We start from the raw sequence: 20,242 nt of genomic DNA on the forward strand, positions 1-20,242 counted from the left end.
AAAAAAAAAAAAAAAAAATGGTTATGCATGTCGATATTTTACTATAATCAAACCAATTTAATATGGAAAAATGAAAGAAAAAAGAAAGAAAGTGCTCATACTCGGGCCTCAGTAGTAGCCAGTACCTGTGGAAAAATCCCCACCTGTGAGTGAAGTAGTCACCAGCGACTTTTTGATAAGGAACAAAAGTTTAATTCAGTACCTTGCCGTAAATAATCTGTGTATGATGTAATCATACATTCACGTTCACTATGAGAAATATTCTGTTCTTGTTTACTTCACTGGCATAGCCATTTTGGTTTTGGTGTCCACCAATAGGCCTTCGTAGGCATATCTGTAGCTGCGTTTACATGTGCAAAATGTCTTGAATCGGATCAAAGATCAGAATTGAACTGTGCACATGGGCCCTGAAAAACTTTATCTGATTATAAAAAAATGTTTACTTACGCCACAAATTCGATCTGAATTAATCATTTTGATATGCGTAGAAGTATCTAAAAACTGGAAACCGTAGTAGAAAAAGGAACAAGATGATCTTCAAAGTGTGCTTTCATCTTTAGTAATTTTTTTAACAGTTTGCACAGGGACCAAATCCTCCTTCTCTACTGCTTTCAGCTGCCTTGAAAACGTTTATAAGGAGAAAGTAAGAAACTACTAGTAGCCTCCTACTCTGAAAACTTTCGAGGCCGCTGCATTCTTGGACATATGATGACATCAGTTGAGAGCCTCTACTTTTAAAAAACTGCCCAGTTCTGGCCTTACTGGAGGCTATTTACCTTTGTCTATTTTTTCCCTTTTTACAATAACTCATTTAAACTTTAAAATACTACAAACAAAAGGCATGACAACCCTTTATGTTTTACAACATTCTTATTTTTGTACTTCAAAAAGTTTAAAGAATTTTCTGAGCACAAAAAGATCATCTTCAAGCTAACTTTTTTTCTTCAGCTGCAGTTCTCTGCATCTAACTCAATACGGTGAACAAGGAATTCTCCAACTTACCTGCCTCTTCCTCCAAAAACTTCAAGAGCCCGTCTTTACTGGCGTCGATATTTCGACAGTATTCAACAATCGTCTTGAACTCTGGAGTGAGGTAAGACTCCTGAGGGGTGGAGAGGGCGCAGGTGAAGGCTCAGCGAGGTGTTAATGGAGCGTGATGAGGCTGCCAGCGGGGGCTGGTGCAGACATTATACCTCCAGATGGTAGACATGAGGATGAAGGGGCCGGTATGTGCGTTTTATTGCAGCAGTTCTCTCAGCAGATGCTTCATCTAAATGTATTCGTCTGTCAACTTCCTGGGAAATCTAAAAGCAATGGGCACAGAGCTTCTTAATCATCCCAACTTCCTTTTTTATTTCACAATCATATGGATTTGTTTATTTTTATCAGTAATAAACAATAAAATAAAAAGGAAGATTTTTTTTTTTAAATCCATTAACTAAAATGTAATCAACATTGTAATAAACATTTTTATGTAGTTTGTGGTCTAAAATTCCTTTTTAACTGCATTTAGTCTTCCAGCAGGCTAATGAATAAAAAAAATAAGAACACCGAGTTAACTTTGTGTGCTTTTCTTTAGGTACCAACAGCTTTACCCAAGTAAACCTTCAACCTAGAATTACAAAATATATGAATTTCCGTCAACATGACAGCCTAATATATGTTAAAAATGTTTTTTTAATCCCTTCAAATTATTCCTTTAACCTTATTTAGGCATAAAATTAGTCTGCTTTATTTCTAAGATATTTATTACTCATTGTTTATACCAGCAGTCTGCAACCTGCAGCTCCAGAGCCACTTGAGGCTCTTTTACTTCTCCATATTGGCTCTTTAGCTGAAGAAAATAAAAAAATATTAATTTTTTTAATTAGATTAGTTAAGTTTATAAAATCATGACTGAGGTGCACCTTGAAGATAAACTAGATAAAGAGTTTTGCATTCCTGATGACTTGAAGACATCTTGTTTGCACTTTGTGTCCTCCAGAATACATAGATTTCAAATACTAAGCAATAATTTGATAAAAGGCCTGATATTTTACGAGTTTAAACACGTACATTATGTTATGCTCTCCAGAGCTGAACTGCTGTGATCCAGTCTGGCACACAGCGTCTTTTATTTTGAAAAGAAATCATACAAGCTTATGTCAAATGTTAACAATATTTCACATTTTGAGAAAATTGTAGTTTCATCTTATATTATTCATGCTAGAAAGGCAATATATGTCATATGTATTATTTTAGAAAATTGTAATGAATGCACACCAGTTTCAAAACAAGATTAACGGCTCCTACTAGGTCGGTATGCATCCTTTAACACCAAAAATGCCATTTGGTCCAGTTTCTGACAAAGCAGAACCCAGAAAGAACCACCAAATCCTCCCAAACCTTTTAGAAAATACTCTATTATTTATGTGACCATTTAGCATTTTCTTTTAGAAAATGTAGCTTTCAAAAATGTACAATAACTGATTACAAAAAGTGTGATTATTTTCCTATAGATAACAACTTTAATGTTTTTAAATTTGACTGCAGAGAATACAAGGTCATTTCAAAATAAAATACACAAATAAGATCCTCCTGTTGCAGCAGATTTTGAATTAAAATACAAGAAAACAAGTCGAACATGACTTTCTATTTCATTATGACAACAACTAAATGCTAGGGTGCCGCATATATTAGAATGTGCTAAACTCAAATAACTAATTTAATGTTTGTTAAAATTTTTAGCACTTCTCTTAAAGCCAAAGAGCCACAGTGGAGGGGTAAAAGAGCCGCATGTGGCTCCGGAGCCCATGCCTCTTTTACTGTGAAAGGTTGCCCTGGTTTATACCAACTTAACTACGCAAACAAGATATTTTCAAAATAAAAGCTGTGAGAAAGCTGTGAACAATTTGGAGTCAAACAGAAGAAAAATTACTTATTCGTCTAGTACTTCCACATCAACACAATTAGCTGTAACGTTTTAAACATTTTTGATAAAACTCTTTAAAGTTGTATTTGAATGTTTCTGTTTTAGCATTAAATAATATTTCTGTCGAGATACAGTACGCACCTTATTAAGGACGTCCTTAAATTTTTCGTCAGAGTCACAACCGAGTTTTAAAAGTATCTGTGAAACAAAAAAGTAGAATAAAAGTACATCAGTGTCAACATTTGACGCAGCTCTTAATACTGTGTTCTGTTGTTAGCAAACTCACAGCTCTGTAGTCTCGTCTGAATTGTTGCTCCGTCACAAAGCGGACGTGCAGACTGTAATCCTCCAGGAAAATGTTGTCAGTAGTGAAACATCCACACCCATAAAACCGAACATTTCTATCTACTTCACCTGTCATTGTTATTCCCCTGTTAAATACGAATACCTTCAATTCGTGTCAAAAAGACGCCGACGGAAGTTTGGTGGCACGCGCTTACATACGCAAGCTCAATTTCCGATTTTATTTCCTTCAAAATAAAAGTGAGCCTGCTGTTTATTTGCAGGACTGGAATAGAAGTTTTGACTTTATTAACCTCCTGGAAACAATGCACTTGCATTTATTTCCATTTTTGGCAAAAAACTAAATTATTTTAGTCTAGATTTTAAGCTGAAAGCCTAATAATGGTCAGCCGGGAAAAAACTAAATAGAATTCAAAAGGGGACTTATTAAGGTAATATCAAATGATTTGTAACAATTATCTAAATGTTTTCTATATATAATACAATGTTTAGTAAAGCACAAAAGTAGCTTATCAGCATAATAATAATATAAATAATAATAATAATAGTAGTAGTAGTGATAATAATAATAATAATACATTTATTCAAAAGGGCTTTTCAAAAATCAATGATACTGTAAATTAAAGCCAAAGGCAATATCACACAATATATACAATAAATGCACAATAAATAGCAGCTGACATTTAATGAACAGTGAAACTGTTAAGTTTAAACAACCTGAAACATTTCTCTGAAAGGAAGACAATAGAGGGATCAGTTCTTAAATCAGATTTTACTTGCACAATTAGAACAGACAGAGAATGTTAAAACCAGTCTCCACTCCGCTCTGAAGTGCCCTCCGTCGACATCCTTCTTTTAGAGATTGATCAGGGCATCCCCTGATCACATGATACATATGATTTATATCATTTATCACTGATATCAATTTTTGAGGGTTGATGATTTTTCTTATTTCAGCTTCTCATAACCTTCATCTTGGGGTTGGTTCCATCCATCCATCCATCTTCTTGACCGCTTCATCCCTTTCGGGGTCGCGGGGGTGCCGGAGCCTATCCCGGCTGCTGAGGGGCGAAGGCGGGGTTCACCCCGGACAGGTCGCCAGTCTGTCGCAGGGCCTCAATCACACATTCACTCTCACATTCACACCTAGGGGCTATTTAGAGTCACCAATTCACCTATGAAGCATGTTTTTTGATGGTGGGAGGAAGCCGGAGTCCCCGGTGAAAACCCACGCATGCACGGGGAGAACATGCAAACTCCACACAGAAAGGTCCCAAATCCCCCAGCCGGGATTCGAACCGGGGCCTTCTCGCTATGAGGCAAGAGCGCTAACCACTACGCCACCGTGCAGCCCGGGGTTGGTTCCTCTTTGTTAATATGCTGGAAGGCAGGAAAATTAAATACAGAGAAGTTAAAAACACTCAGAGCAAATATTTAATAAATGTATGTAAAATCCTAACAGAAATCAAAGTGAAAATGCAAATACAAACAGATGCATTTTGAGTTTGGATTTGAATTTGCATAAATAAATGGAAAGCCTTTGAAAAGTTTGACTTTATTTTCCAAATTTTAGTGGCATCATGAAATGCTGGTTATGTAAAGATATAAAAACAATATATTTTGTTTAAAAAAAAGATAATAAAGGAATACGATGTATTTAAAGCAGCTATGGATGGTTGAATATGATTACATATTAAATTTATTGTTTTCTTTTTGAAAGATGGGGGATTTCTCTCTGGAAGCCTCTCTTTATCTTTGATAAATCTTCTGGTTATCAAAAGAGCATATTCACAAAACTAAATTTAGCAATAAAACTGTACATTCTATACGCACTAATTGCCCAAATCAATCAATACTAGCAAAAAAGCAGTTTAAGCCAATTTGTCTCAGCTTTATTGAGTAGTATAAAATTACTTTTATTTTTTTTATTGTTTATTTTTTATTTTTTACCCCCTGGAATTTATTTTGAAAAAACGGATGTACCATTTACTGTTCTTTGTAACTTACTTGTATGTCTAAATATTTTAATTAATAAATGCATTTTTTATCATTTACATGTAGTACCGTTCTTCACCAAAGGGGGCGATAATGACACATTTATCCTATTCGAATGCCCCAGAAACAGCAGAAGAACAAAAGGGGGAGGCAGCAGCTTTTATTTTCATCTTGTGGCAGTTGAGGTTTTTACTCCGAAAGTTTTTTTTTTTTCAACCCCCAGTCTTGACTTCTGCCGCCGACTATGCTAACGGGCAGTCGGCATCTCTATGTTTGCTAACGCGACCCGCCCGGCGTTGGAAATGTTGAGCGTGGACTCGTTGCAGGTGGCGGAGGAGGAGGTGGTGGAGTCTAGCTCCAACAAACTCGGTGATATTTACACTTTTGTCGCTAAAGGCAGTTTCCCGCAGTCAATGAATCCTTTACGGAAAAAGAACCTCAAAAGATACGCACAGAAATTCATCATGGACGGTAAGGCTCTTTCGAAAATCTTCACTTCCCCCTGAAAAACTCCGCTTTTTCTTTTTTTTCTATAGGTACTATCATTATTTTTTAATTTTTTAATACCTGCCAACGTTTAAAAGAAGTTAGTTTAATGAATTTTTAGTGCTTCTTTAAAATAATGTGACAAATTACATACATTTGATCAAGTTTTACCATTAGACAGTCCCAGAAACGCCAAAAACCTACAGTTTTGAACGCAACATTCAGTTGGGATTTTGATGCTGATGTTTCCTTATTCTTCTCGCATTCCTGTCTTCCAGAAGGAAAGCTTTACTATGTGGGTCCAAAGAAAGACGAGAAGAGGGAGGTGGTGATCGAAGCGGACAGGAAGAGGCAGATTTTCCTGGACTGCCACTTCAATGACATCGGCCATCACCTGGGCCAAAAGAAGACCGTGCACAGGATCCAGAGCAAGTACTACTGGCTGGGAATCATCAAGGATGTTGTTGACTGGGTAGGCGTTTATTTTTACCTGCCCTGCTAATGTCCCACAGCGCTAACAGTGTTTGTGACTTTCAGATAAAGGTGTGTGAGACGTGTCAGCACGCTGAGAGGAATAAGAACCTGGCACGGACTGTCCGGCCAATCAAAGTGGACGCTCCGTGGGATGTTGTTGGGATAGACACTATAGGTTTTTTCTTACTTTTTCTTGATACATAATCTTATTTTTAGGTTGATTTCTGTATATCTGAACCAATATCTTCATCAGGGCCTTTCCCAGAGACCCAGCGAGGAAACAAAAGCGTTGTTCTGATCATCGATTACTTCAGTAAATGGCCAGAGGCGTTTCCTGTACCAAAGACGGACGCCCTCTCTGTTGCACGATGCGTTTCAACATGCATATACAGGTAAAATGCAACCTTCAGTCTGTCTGCCCAAGCAGATTGACAGATTTCTGAGTTTCAACTTTTTCAGGTTTGGTGCTCCTAAAACGATAGTGTGCATTCAGAAGGAAGACTTCTGTGATGAGGTGAGACTTTGAAGAAATGGAGGAATCTGCTCTGATCTGAGATGACCAATCAGTTGTGTGTGTTTCAGGTGACGAGGCAGCTGTCTGACAGGTGGAGTCTAGTGCAGAAGGTTTCCCCCTTTGATCAGCTGCAGCTCAACCCGCTCCATGACTGCACGGCTCCGTTGCTTAAGGAGGCCGTAGTGCAGATGGTGTCGGAGAAACATGCAGAATGGGATGATTTTCTGGACCCTGTCCTCTTTCTGTTCCGTACCTCCACCAACTCCACCACCAGGTTCACCCCTTACTCCCTCATGTTCAGCAGGAAGGCCAATCTACCAAACAGGGTAGGTTGAGAGCCTATCTAACAGTACCGATAAAAACTACTCAAGGAAAATATCAAATATTTTTGAAAAAATTTAGCGTCTTGAATGTTACCTGGAAATGTATTAAACAAGATTTATCTTTACTGTACATTTGTAGAACAACTTTCATTTGAAATGGATTTCATAGTTGTACAGCTTGTTTCTTTTTCAGTTTTCTGAACTTTCTTCTCTCCACACAGACGACACTAAACCTGTTGAACTGTGAGAGTCCTGAACACGACATGCTCTGCACTAAGGAGAAAGCTTCCACATGCATGACGATCATCCAAGAGCAGCAGAACTCTGTCAAACAACTGGTGAGTCCCTCTATTCTGCCTTTAGAACAGGAAACGATCATCAGAGAGGTTTGATCTCCTGATTCTTTGAGTCTGCTCAGAACACACAACTTATGCTTTCCAATAAAGGTTGTTTCATTTTATTCCCAGAAAGAAAACTCTTCTTTTGCAGGATTCAGAATAAGAACGCTGTTCATTGATGTTTGTCTCCATTACTTTTAAAATTCAACTTTATTTGTGTAGCACGTTTATGAAATGACATGTCATGACAGCAAGTGAAAACAAATCTATGAAAAAAAAATATCTATACATATTTATCACATTTATCACATTGTGTTTTTTTCCTGTGTGATATGAGACTTCTGTGTGTTTCTCTTGGGTAAAAACATTTCAGAGTTCTGTTGTGTCAAAAATGTTGAAAACATTCGTTTGCCTTTTAGAATCCACTGAAACTAACTGTCCTCCTTGACAGTCTGTAGATGGCAGCATTGTTATGTGAAATGCTTTAGTTCAGCTTTGACGCTCCTTAGTAAATGCTGAGTTTTTTTGTTTTACTTTATAAAAGCTTACTTTTGACTTCTTTAAGAAGAATTATTATTTAATTCTTACCTTTTTATCCCTTCTCTTGGGAAATTTATTTAGAGACCCACTCCGATCATTTTTTGATCTCTTGTAATCAATCAAATCATTCCAAGTGGTTTTTCCCATCACCCCATAATTGAAACCTCACACCCTCAACCTAACATCACCGGTGCAACAAAAATGGTGATAATCAATGGAGCTGTTCAGGCGTACAGTTCTGAGCCAGAAAATGAAGACGTTTATGGATCTATTTGTCTACAAGAGGAAGCATCAGAACTTTCTACGTCACCAATAAGCTCTTTTTCAAACAGTATATTTTCATCTGCTCCTGATTCATGAATAAATAAATACTAAATAAAGAAATACTAAATTTTATTTCTTTATAAATGTCCTCCATCCTCGGAAAAATGCCACAAGAACATGTTAAAAATAGGGCTGTCAAATTATCATGTAAGTCACGATTAATTAATTACAGACATTTTAGTGCCTTATTTTCTTTTTTAATCGCGTTAATCTAATTTTTGTGTCTGATGGAGGAGCATTTTATCCTGTTTTTACCATGGTCATTTAAGAAAAATATCAAATACATTATTAGAACTTTAGTCCTGTAGCATTTTTTTGTTTCACTTTTTTTTTTGTTACAAAAGCTGACTTTTTTTAATACGCGATGCTTCGCATTGTCATGGTAACAGCTTCAGTGCGAGGCGCAAACAAACCGCGCTCCGTCTAGCTCCTTTTTGAGAACGATGTTCGTCATGATAAGTTAAAAAAGTGCATCATTTTAGAGTGCCTGTTTTTGTCCAGATAATGAAGCAAAAGTAAAAAAAAAATAGTCTAAATACTTCAATTCCCTCATGGTGTTTCATTTCTTCCTTCTCAGATTCTCTTTATTTTTTTATGCTGTATCTCCATCTATGAAATGATCAAATTTAAGCATTAAGGTTAAAGGAAACTATAAAATCACCCTCATGTCTTTTCTACTGGCTTGCTGTTGTGATAAACTGTTTAATATGTATATCAACCTGATTTGTTTTTTATTATTTTTATTTTGTTATCTTTATCAGAAATGAAAAAAATGTTGTTTTTCTCAAAGTAAAGGTTAGAAGTTAGAATTTTTAGCTTTATTTTGATCTATTACTGTGCCACAATGTCACAAACCTAAACAAAATACCCCAAAATTAAGCTTTCAACAACAGTTATTGGGTTAAAAATCATTGTGATTAAAATCGACAAACTAGATTAATTAATCGCACAAAAAAATTAATCGCATGACAGCACTAGTTAAAAATACCATTTTCATTGGTGTGGGGATTCTGTAAGCAATATGAGGAGTGAATAAAGCACATTTTTAAAGAATACTTTTTAATTTCTTTACTTGAAATGACTATCAGATTACATGGAAAGAGGGAAAGCATGAAAACAATTTGATTTTATTTGATGGTCTTGAGCCAGCATTTATTCAGCACTAATATAATAAGAGGATTAGCAGTAAACGGCTGCCAGGCTCAGTTTACACTGTGTTGCGTTCAGGCGTCACAGTTTTGTGTGATTGGTACTGAAACAGCATTTAACACATGACTCGGATTCACTGTCCCTCTTTCTATTTTCTTTTACGGTTTATTTAGTTTTCCAGATTTAGTAAAGTGGATCCATTCTAGACAAACAAAACTCATCACATTTGTTTGGTTTGTCTCCCATGTTTTTGTCTTTTTAGCTCATTAATTTCTCATCATTTCTGTGCTTCTAGGTGATCACAAACATGAATGCGGCCTACAAACAAGAGAAGAAAAAGAACGCCAAGCGCAGGGCGTACACTGTGGCTCCCGTTACTTTGAAAATAGCAGACCCCCTGTTTTCTGTAGGAGACGTTCCCTCCCCTAAAAAGGTCCGGGAGAGCTTGTATTTGTCTTTTCCTGTTGAAACGGTGCTGGCCACGGCGCCAAACAGCTCGGAGGACGCGAAAACTGATTTGGAGTATCATCTGGCGCAGTCGGACATCCACTGATACTGAAGGAGAGGCATGGACACGTGGGGCCGACCCCGCTTCTGTGTGGGGCAGATGCTTCCTGGAAGTCATCGGCTGACCGTCGACCTTCAGATTCTGGGACAGTTGACCCCTGGAATGAGCTGACACGTTCATCCGCTGAAGGAACTGCAGGTTCATGTTTCAGAAAAGAATTGACTGAACTGAGAAACACTTGTAGAAATGTGGCTATTTAGAGTTTTTTTATGTTTACTTTTAGTTTGTCGTCGAGACGTTGTATCCATCCTAATATTATTTTTAATAGTAATTTATGCATAGTTTCACATTTGGTTTGAGATAAAATGCTCCTGTTTTTCATTTGTTACACAAATATGTTCATCTTTTTTAAATTATATGAATATTTAAAATAAATTGTTGATTTTTCAAAAAATGTAAGCAACTGCAACTTTAGTTGTGTCTTTTTTGTGATTTTACCCTTTTTTATTCATCTTCCATTTTATTCAATCAATCCCTATTTTCCTATTTTATTTTGTACCTGTATCTCCAATGTCTAATACCCCTATTTTCTGTCTGGTCCAACAAGAAATATATACAAAAATAATAATCATAAATAATGTTTAGCCTCATATACAGAAGGGGCTTCAACAAATATATGCCGCATGTGTCCGAAGATTCATAACCCCCTATTGTAATCCTAAAGTCTTTCCAAAACAAGAGACCTTCTGCTCTTATCTTAGCTGAGCTGCAGGGCAGCACAAGTAAAAAAATAAAATAAGAAAAAGAGAATCATCCATTAAAAAAAAAAAAAAAAAAAAACGGGTTCAAACTTTTTTTAAGACCATAATAAATAAAAATATTTAATGTATCAAAATATTAAACAATTAAATCGTCTATATAAACTAATTATCCCAATCTCCGCGTTTAAATGCATTTTATTGAACCATTTAAAGGAAATCGCACATTTTTAGCACCATCTTGCTCTTGAACAGAGCTCGTTTGTGCACCTACTGAAAGGTGGTACACATTGCTTATTTCCGCTTTGCCATCTGAACATTTAGCAGACGATGAGAGATGCGTCACGTGTAATAACTGCGTAGTACTTTTGTCATACACGTGTGTTTGTTGTCAAGTGTTCCTGGAGTAAAACTGATTTGCAGCCTCTTTGTGCAATGCCCTTATTGTCAAGGTACCTTATATTGTGTGATACAGATTATGATTCAGCAGAAACCTAAAAACAGAAATTTGTGCCGCGTGATGCGTTTGCTCCTGGTTTACGCTCTAGACGATCTTTGATACCGGTGTCTGTTTGACAGGAAAACTAACTCGACCCATCGCAATACGTAATGGCTGCATTTTGTCAGTGTCATTTAGTAGACATGGACACGACGCTGATGCGTTCTACAATATCAATGTAAAGATTCGTTAAATCAAATGGAAGTGTTTGTTATTATCTGCCTTCTACATGAATCCTCCCCTGCTAAGGTCGAACTTTTTTTTAAGCTAGCATGTAAGTTTCTCGAAGTGTTTTTCCGGTGTAACGAGATAACCGTCGATATAAAGTCTATGGTCTGTCCCGGTTTGATGGTTGTATAACGAGGTGAGTAGCCGGTAGCTGCAGGAGACCGGAAGTAGAATCCTTTAAAAATAAGTGTTTGAAAAGAATTTAAAGTCTTTCATTTTTAGTCGTCTTTGGGTCCACCTGTCATATAGAATGATTATTTATTAATTGTATTTATTTATTTAAGTCATAATAATAGTTAACGTGAAGTCTCGTTGCAGCATTAAGATTGTTTTGAAGTTGGGAGCCCTGGACATGTCATTCAAAGAAAAAAAAAGTTCCCTCAAATTAATCATCTGTTGGCACGAATTCATATTGCTCAATTCTGCATTTTATGGCTACAATTTAGTATTTTGTGGCCACAAATTGGCACTTTATTAGCGGTTTTGGGGCAAAAATTAGTATATCTTGGGCACAAATAAGCATTAGGAATTAAAGATACTTAAATACTATTTTGAGTCCATAAAATACTAATTTGAGTCCACAAAATATTATTTATGCTCACAAAATTCTAATTTGTCCACAAAGTACTGATTTCAGCCACAAAATACTAATTTTGACCCAGAAAATGCTAATTTGTTGTTAATAAAACTTAATTTGTGCTCACAAAATGCTAATTGGTGCACTATGTGCTCATTTACAGCCACGAAATGCTTATTTGGAACCACAAAGTGCTAATTTGTTGTAAATAAAACCTAATCTGTGCATACAAAATACAATTTATTTCTACAAAGTCCTTTTTTGCGGCAACAAAATATTAATTTGTGTGAACAAAATCCTAATTTGTTAACAAAGGGCTCATTTACAGTCACAAAATACTAATTTGGACCCACAAAATTTTAATTTGTTGTAAATAAAACCTAATTTATGCTCACAAAATACAATTTGTGTCCACAAAGTACTTGTTTGCGGCCATAAAAAGCAAAATTTTGCCCACGAAATGCTAATTGATGGTCACAATAAACTAATTTGTGTGGACAAAATGCTAATTTGTGAATAATAAAGATACAAATTTGTGACCACAAAGTATTTATTTGAAGGAACCTCTTTTGAAATGTCATGTCCATGGGCTTTATGTGTTTCAAATGTGTTTTGAAAAGTATGTTCTTTGTGTTTTTTCCAGCTGTGGTCATCACCATGGGCACTAAAGTTGTTTTGTGCTGCAGCGTGCTGTATGTTTTGCTAGACAGCATCATCACCACTGTCCTCTACACACATGGATCACAACCAGCCATTTTCCTTGATGATGCTCTAAACTTCAACATCCTCCAGTCAGTCTTGGACCTCTGGGGCACTCTTCTGCTCCGAGCGTCCCTCCTGCTGGGGGCCTCCATAGGGGTGTCATGGAACAAGGAGGATGGCCCTCCGAGAGTCGCCAAGCTCACCACATTCATTGTCTTCCTCTGCATGATTGTCATCACTTACGCCCTGGCCAAGCTGTTGATGCTGACGGAGCTGGAGCCTCTGAGCCACCAGCCGTGGTTTTTGAGCCTGATAGGTTGGACGTGTGCCTCGTCTTTGTGTGTCACGCTGCTCTGGAGGCAGCTAGGGAAGAAGTCCAGCTCGGTGAGCAGTCTCAGCATCCACAGCAGCAGCCGTAGTGGAGGAGGAGGGGGCTCCGAGGACACTGAGAAGTTGATGGAGACAGCTGGTGAAGAGGATGAGAAGGAGGAGGAGGGTCAGGAAAAGGGGAAAGACACGAAGAGTAGTTCTGGAGCTACACTGGGACGCTTGCTCGGCTACTGTAAAAAAGATACAGGGCTGCTTTCTGCTGCTGTGTTCTTCCTCATCATCTCTGCAGTGTGTGAGTATCCTATAAAGACAAAACCAAGAGGAAAAAACAAGGAGCAAAGGAAATGTAGCATCATATGTTATGTAAAAACAAGTTTTTGATTTCTTTTTTAAAAAACATTTTGAAAAGCAAATTTTATTCACAGAAGACATACTTTGTCAATTTACTCAAAGTAATAAGGAGACTATAAAGCGCTCAATTTATGTTAGAAGTGCCTAAGAAAACACATTTTTTTTTCTTAAAGTGTCACAAACTAAACCTAAATAAGCTGTATTGGTTTATAGCAGGGTGCCAAACTCAATCGCACAAGGGGGCAAAATCCAAAACACACCTTAGGTTGCGTGCCGAACAGGATAAACATTTATTGAACACTCTAAAACAAAATTTTTAAAACTTTAAATCCATAACTTTTTAACATAATTATGAACTTAAACTTAGGTTAGCCAAAACAGCTAGCAAATAGTTGAAAAAAATAGCTACACTCCAAAATATCCTTAAAAAAAAAAAAAAAAGCTTAAATTTGCCAAAACAGCTTGCATGTAAGTATTAGCCTAACTTCAAAACAGCCAAAAAACTAAAAAAATGCCTAAATATGCCAACGCAGCTAGCATTTAGCTGAAATATTAGCTAAACTCCAAAATGGTCAAACCTAAATCTTAGTAAATGTGAAAATAGTCCAAAAAAGCTGTGGATTTTTAAAACTTTAAAACCGTGACTTTTTAACAGAATTATATTTATATTTATTCCGGAATAAATCAACTTAAACCTTAAATAACACTTGTAACATTTTACTCCGTAAAATATATATTTTTTCAAAACTATACAACTTAGAAATAAATGCAAGATAACATCAAGCCATTAATAACAATTGAATAAAATTATCTGGAAGGCCGGATAGAATTACCTGGAGGGCCGGATCCGGCCCCCGGGCCTTGACTTTGACGCGTGTGATTTATAGCAAGGAATATTAGCCATAGAAATGTAAAGAATCAACCAAAAAAACATGTATTGATCAATTCGAAAGTGTTGAGAAGTTCTGACAAAAACAGGGTCAAGTTTTTATTACCAACTGTTACAGAAAATCACAAACTTTAGTTTCTGACAAAATTTTTAACACACTTTATAGGACTGTCTTTAAGGCAAAATCAGCAGAGAAATACAAATGCAAATCAGTTTTTAGTAACTTATTAAATACTCATAAATACAGAAAGATGGCCAAGGGCAAAGATTACCGACTCCACACCTTTAACGTGCCGATTTAATGCTCCCTTCTGTAAATGAACAACTTCATACACTTTAATGTCAAAATAAGGTTTGTGGCAGATACATAGTTGCAGTACGATATTTAACCTAAGGACTTTATTTAAGTGGAAAAAGGCAAGAATATTAAAGATTAAAGCTTAACAAAAATGCATAAATCATAATCAGTTTAACAAGTACATTTTAATGCAAAATATATAACTTTTATTCTGGAGTTAACTTTTTTATTACATCTAAATCCATTATTTTTGTCTTGTCATGATATTTTCCTGACGTTTAGTCAGTATTAGAAGTAATATTTTGTATTAATGTCAAGTCTAATAAAAAAACAAAACTAAAATCCTCTCCCATTTCAGATGCACATTTAATAATGACTTCTAATGTAGAAGCCTTCCCAATGCTCTTTTGATTCTGAATAAGCTGTTTTTAGACAAAATAAGAAAAAAGTTTTCCTAGAAGTTTCTGTAAAGCAGCAGTAGTTGCTTACAGCCTCTCACAACCCCAACCTAACATTAGCGGTGCAACAAAAATGGTGAGCAACAATGGAGCTATCTAGCCGTACAGTTTTGATCCAAATGCCAGCTCAGATGAGGCAAATGAAGATGTAAATCAGGAGTGTCAAACTTAATCGCACAGGGGGCCAGAATCCAAATCACACCTTAGGTCTGGGGCCGAACAGGATAAACATTTATTGAAGACTCTAAAACTACATTTTTAAAACTTTAAAACCATAACTTTTTAACATAATTATGAACTAGATATATAGCATTACCTGTGATAATATTAGTGTGAATGCTGTAAGATGAATTTGGCTGCTGAAGATGCTGAAATTGATAGCTAAAAACGCTGAAGCTGATTGCTGAAATCACTGAACTTGATAGCCATCTAAAATATTAGCTAAATGCCAAAATAGCCCAAGAAACAACAAAAAAACTCAAGGTAGCCAAAACAGCTAGCATGTAGCCAAAATATTAGCTAAACTCCAAAATAGCCTGAAAATTTTAAAAAGGCCTAAATTAGCCAAAGCAGCTAGCATATAAATATTAGCCTAACTCCAAAACAGCCTAAAAAACTTATTAAAAAGCCTAAATTAGCCAAAACAGCTATCATGTAGCTAAAATTTTAGCTACGCTTCAAAATAGCCTAAAAATCTTAGTAAATGCCAAAATAGTCCACAAAGCTAGCAGAATGGTAATTTTTAAAACTTTAAAACTGTAACTTTTTAACATAAATATGAATAATAAAAAGGCAGGAATATTATTCTATTATTATTATTATTATTATACTATTTTTATAAATCAACTTAAACCTTAAATAACTTGAATATTTTACCTTCCCTAAAAATATATTTTGTCAAAATTATACAAGTTATAAATGAGCACAAGATAACATTGGGCCATTAATAACAATAAAATAAAATGATCTGAAAGGCCGGATGGAGTTACCCAGGGGGCCAGATCCGGGGCTTGACTTTGACACGTGATGTAAAGTAATCTAGTCAGAGAAGATAAGAAGAGAATAGAGCGGAGCAGGGAGCTTGTGGCCCGCCCAGTGTAGTTTCTATGTCACAAATTAGCTCTTATTCAAACAGCATTTTTTATCTGCTCCTGATTCACAACAACTTGAATAAAGAATTCAATTTGAACCTTAATTTTCTTTATAAATATCCTCCATCATTTTCATTGGAGCGGGTTTGAATATAAATTCATCAGAAAAGGTTGATGTTGGAACTTGAAGCTGCTGTGTTGTGATTTATTTCTTGTCTTTTAGGTGAAGTCTTTATTCCTTCCTACTACGGTAAAGCGATAGACAGCATCGTATCGCAGGACAAGAGCGACTTCAGTAAACACGTGATCACACTGACAGCATTGGCCTCAGTCAGGTGAGTGTGACGGAGATTCCAAGAATACAAACAAACCTACATCTTAACAGGATTGGTACAGTCAATTCTCAGTAAAGTGGGGCTGGGTTGCAGGGGTTGATTGAATTTGTTGCATTGATAGTTTTTTTTGTCCATGTCCAGTTTTCTCCTTCCTGTTTGCTACTATGCTCCTTCTGCAATTTGATGCTGTCGTCAGTTTCAAAATGCTTAGTTAACCCTTTAACACCTGAGATGTCGCCGGTGACGCTTAAAAACAAAATCCTTAACAAACCCTTACACTATCAATGTTTTTCGGGGTATTTTAAGAGGAAATTGTAAAAATAGGAAAGTTACCAAGTGACACAGCGAATATTTTAAGTGCCGCTATGAAGCCACGTGTTTTCAGCTTTCAAAATAAGAGCGGCCAAGACAAAAGTTCAACTCTGGCCAGTACAGATTTAGAAAATTACATGAGAATAATCATTTCCTTATAGGATTATCTGTTTAATATGTTAGCCTTTATTAGCTATGATGCTAGTGGCATTTTACCACTCAGACACGTGTCCCCTTCGGACCTGCAAACCCTCAGCTGCGCCATCAGCCCGCTGTCGGGCAGCTGAGGGTTTGACATATTAAACAAACAATCCTGAGTGAAATGTTTGTTGCAAATTCATCACCAGGACACAGTTCGCTGGATTTAATGCCAAGTGGATTCAACGTCTGTTCCCTAGCTTCCAAGTCCACTGGATTTCAATAGTCGATTAGTTGTTGATTAGTCAACCAATTGTGGCAGCCCTACTCCCAACGTCAACATATCTAAGATAGCACTTACGTGGGCAGACCTACAAAATCAGCAAGGAATCAAATACTGATTTCCTCCACTGTCTGTGTTAAAGGTCTTGATTATAGTTATCCGAGCAGCACTGTCATCTGGCTTTTTCTCTATTTTCTCAGCTCACTTGCCATAGGGATGCGAGGGGGAGTCTTCACCCTGACGCTTGCGAGACTAAACCTTCGTCTTAGGAGTCATCTTTTCAGAACCTTGATGGGGCAAGACATCAGATTTTTTGATGAAAACCATACAGGTAATATGGAGGCACCCGAAATCGTTCCCGGGCCAGGATCCCGCCCTTCCCCCACTGAAACTGTTTACTGACCTGACTCTACAGGTGACATCATTTCCCGCCTGTCAGCTGACACCACTCAGGTGAGCGACCTGGTCTCCCTGAACATTAATATTTTCTTGCGGAGCAGCATCAAAGGCACTGGCTTCCTCATCTTCATGTTTGAGAGGTCATGGAAGCTCACAATGGTCGCCGTCATGGGATTCCCTTTCATCGCTCTCGTTTCTAAAGTGTATGGCGAATACTATAAGGCAAGGAAGTATTGCTTTTTTTCTGTTACGTATTTCTGAAATCCTAAAGAAAACCATCATTCTTTTTGTGTTTTTGCTGAGATCTTCCTTATGATGTCAGCACACAAGCAGGTCAAAAGCATTGTGAATTATTATTTTTTTAATTGTATACTTGAATATTGTCCAGAAACTGGCCAAGGAAGTGCAAACAACCCTCGCAGAGGCCAATAAAATTGCAGAGGAAACCATCTCCGCCATGAGGACGGTGCGCAGCTTCGCAAACGAGACCGAAGAGACGGACTCTTACTGTTCGAAGCTCTCAGCCATGTTCCAGCTCAACAAGAAGCAGGCCCTGGCCTATGCGTGCTACATGTGGTCCAGCTGTGTAGGTACCTTCAAATAAACATGTTTCCTCAACTCTGTTCTAACCTTACTGATGGTTTTTGTGTATTCCTCAGATCTCAGAGCTTGCCCTTGAGGTTTCGATCTTGTTCTACGGAGGCCACCTTGTGATGACTGGTCAGACGAGCAGTGGGACTTTGATTGCTTTTTTCATATACATGCTGGAACTAGGAGAATGTCTTGAGGTATTCTTTCATCAGCTGTTTCAGCAGAAGCGGTGGGCTGCAGGAGTATTACAGTAAACTTGTTTTTTTTGATAGAACATTGCATCCGTCTACACCGGCCTCATGCAGGGAGTGGGAGCTGCTGAGAAAGTCTTTGAGTATTTAGACAGGAAGCCCGAACACCCAGCGGATGGTACAGAAGCTCCAGACGCGTGCACCGGTCTGGTTGAGTTCAAGGATATCACCTTTGCTTATCCAACGCGACCTGAGACCGATATTCTGCAGGTTTGCTCTTTCCTCCACGGTGGTGATAAATATTCTTTGGCTTCTCAAGCAACGTTTGACTGAGTGGTGCAGCTGGGGGTCAATTAGATCTGATGTTGATCTAAAATTTAAAACAGGGAGATGGTATTTTAAAGAAAGATAGCCAAAACCAAGTGAGTCTCAAGCCAGTGTATTAACTCTGCAATAGAACTTTTGATTCTGATAACTGTTAAACACTGTTTTTACCGTCTCCCTCCCTCAGGGAGTGTCATTTGCTCTGCTGCCCGGTGAGGTCACCGCCCTGGTGGGGCCTTCAGGCAGTGGAAAAAGCTCCTGTGTGAGTCTACTGGAAAACTTCTACCTCCCACAGCAAGGCCAAGTGCTGCTGGATGGGAAGCCGGTAAACACCTTCCAGCACACCTATCTGCACTCCAAGGTGAGACGATCTTTCATTAAAGACCCACTATGATAAAACTTCATGGTCTTGTTGCACATTTCTCATGGTGTAGGACATAAATACAAGAAGATTAGGCTTAGATTTGTATTTCAGTGTATTTCTTTATTGCGTGAGTGCTTCAAAGCATTCATGCTATAGTGATTCTCCTGCTCCTTTCCGTACATTTTTTGAGACGTAAAAACTCAATCCTAGCTCAATCCTGGCTAATTTGTTTTCTACTGAGGTTTTTTAGGCTAATTTAGAGTTTAGCTTCTACTTTAGCAACAGGCTAACGTTTTTGACTAGTTTAGTTTACTAAGGAATTTTTGGCTATTTTGGATTTTAGCTAGTATTTATGCAAATGTACTAGCTTTTAGTCAATTTTACAAAAATTTTTTGCTGAAATTTAGGTCAACTTCAGTGCTTTTTCGTAGTTATTTAACAAAATTTCCAGCATTTTAGCAAATTTAACATTTTGCAAATAGCTTTTACATTTTAAAGTTAATTGCAACAGAATTTTCAGCAAAAATCTTCATCATCTTCAGTGACTTCTTTCTGCAAAAACCATTCACACTAGCATTATTGCAGGTAATGCAGCTTTTCAGGTTCAAATTGTTGTGAATGAGGTGCAAAGAAAAAAAATGCTGTTTGAAAAAGATTGTATTTATCCATTCTGATGCATCCACTTGTAGACAAATAGATCCATGAACGTCTATGTTTTCCTCGTCTGAGCTGGAATCTGGATCTAAACTGTACGGCTAGATAGATTGCTCTCCATTTTTGTTGTAATGGTAAGATTGAAGGTGTGAGGGGTTGTAAGCTAGCACGAGACAACCTAAACAGATAGGAAGGGGGGTGGGGTTGCCTGTGTCAATGATTCCACCCACAACTCAGAGGTGAATTTCCAATGAACTACTGTGTTTATGCAGAGACTATGAGTTAGAAAATGACAGTTTTTGAAAATGTTGGCTAAAAATGGCATAATCATAATTAAATGACAGCTGGGAGCGCTTTTAAAAAAGTTCAAAAGATGAGTGAAGTGGGTCTTTAATACCAGTGACCGGAGCTTAATTGGACTATGTTCAGACTACAAGACACATAAATTTGGTTTAAGTAAAAGATTTATTCCCAAAAAGGTAACAGTTTATTGACAATGTGGTTTGACAGTTGTTTCAATAGTAATGTACTAAGATTTCATTGTGCTCTTTGGATGTAGCAGACATAAAGAACTGTATTTTCCCTTATGCACTATGACAAAAAAT

At 37.1% G+C, this 20,242-nt stretch overlaps 3 protein-coding genes across 4 annotated transcripts in view; 2 read left to right on the top strand and 1 right to left on the bottom strand.

The window, feature by feature from the left end:
• The window catches only part of ogfod2 (2-oxoglutarate and iron-dependent oxygenase domain containing 2), a gene marked incomplete in the record, with an annotated part of 4,907 nt that extends 1,489 nt beyond the window's left edge, over nucleotides 1-3,418 (bottom strand). Inside the window, 4 exon segments of the mRNA XM_024274836.2 lie at nucleotides 1,003-1,102; nucleotides 1,194-1,304; nucleotides 3,053-3,109; nucleotides 3,198-3,418. Of these exon segments, the coding sequence (XP_024130604.1) occupies nucleotides 1,003-1,102; nucleotides 1,194-1,304; nucleotides 3,053-3,109; nucleotides 3,198-3,332 (403 nt within the window).
• A 1,751-nt stretch (nucleotides 3,419-5,169) lies between these two features.
• Nucleotides 5,170-10,334, top strand: zgc:113436 (uncharacterized protein LOC503528 homolog). Its single transcript, XM_036213706.1, has 8 exons — nucleotides 5,170-5,680; nucleotides 5,974-6,167; nucleotides 6,233-6,344; nucleotides 6,423-6,561; nucleotides 6,629-6,683; nucleotides 6,752-7,009; nucleotides 7,228-7,344; nucleotides 9,653-10,334. The coding sequence occupies exons 1-8, from the start codon at nucleotides 5,479-5,481 to the stop codon at nucleotides 9,908-9,910; spliced, it is 1,335 nt and encodes a 444-aa protein (XP_036069599.1). The 5' UTR covers nucleotides 5,170-5,478; the 3' UTR covers nucleotides 9,911-10,334.
• Nucleotides 10,335-10,859: 525 nt separating this feature from the next.
• The window catches only part of abcb9 (ATP-binding cassette, sub-family B (MDR/TAP), member 9), a 13,085-nt gene continuing 3,702 nt past the window's right edge, over nucleotides 10,860-20,242 (top strand). The window contains exons 1-9 of one of the 2 annotated variants that reach the window (XM_024274835.2): nucleotides 10,860-11,075; nucleotides 12,571-13,251; nucleotides 16,270-16,381; nucleotides 17,315-17,445; nucleotides 17,530-17,735; nucleotides 17,902-18,099; nucleotides 18,173-18,301; nucleotides 18,377-18,565; nucleotides 18,807-18,980. In XM_024274835.2, coding sequence (XP_024130603.1) covers nucleotides 12,585-13,251; nucleotides 16,270-16,381; nucleotides 17,315-17,445; nucleotides 17,530-17,735; nucleotides 17,902-18,099; nucleotides 18,173-18,301; nucleotides 18,377-18,565; nucleotides 18,807-18,980 — 1,806 coding nt within the window. In that variant the 5' untranslated portion in view covers nucleotides 10,860-11,075; nucleotides 12,571-12,584. Of the gene's footprint in view, nucleotides 11,076-11,136; nucleotides 11,487-12,570; nucleotides 13,252-16,269; nucleotides 16,382-17,314; nucleotides 17,446-17,529; nucleotides 17,736-17,901; nucleotides 18,100-18,172; nucleotides 18,302-18,376; nucleotides 18,566-18,806; nucleotides 18,981-20,242 lie in introns of those variants that run through there. The other variant, XM_024274834.2, reaches the window with a different exon arrangement.

This window comes from Oryzias melastigma, linkage group LG9 (genome assembly GCF_002922805.2).
Source record: "Oryzias melastigma strain HK-1 linkage group LG9, ASM292280v2, whole genome shotgun sequence".
NCBI classification, from domain to species: domain Eukaryota; kingdom Metazoa; phylum Chordata; class Actinopteri; order Beloniformes; family Adrianichthyidae; genus Oryzias; species Oryzias melastigma.

Bases quoted from the DNA above. Each gene is read 5' to 3' on its own strand.
- zgc:113436 (XM_036213706.1), top strand. From the start codon at position 5,479: ATGTTTGCTAACGCGACCCGCCCGGCGTTGGAAATGTTGAGCGTGGAC. The intron at 5,681-5,973 runs GTAAGGCTCTTT...CCTGTCTTCCAG, and splicing joins ACAGAAATTCATCATGGACG to AAGGAAAGCTTTACTATGTG. The intron at 7,010-7,227 runs GTAGGTTGAGAG...CTCTCCACACAG, and splicing joins AGGCCAATCTACCAAACAGG to ACGACACTAAACCTGTTGAA.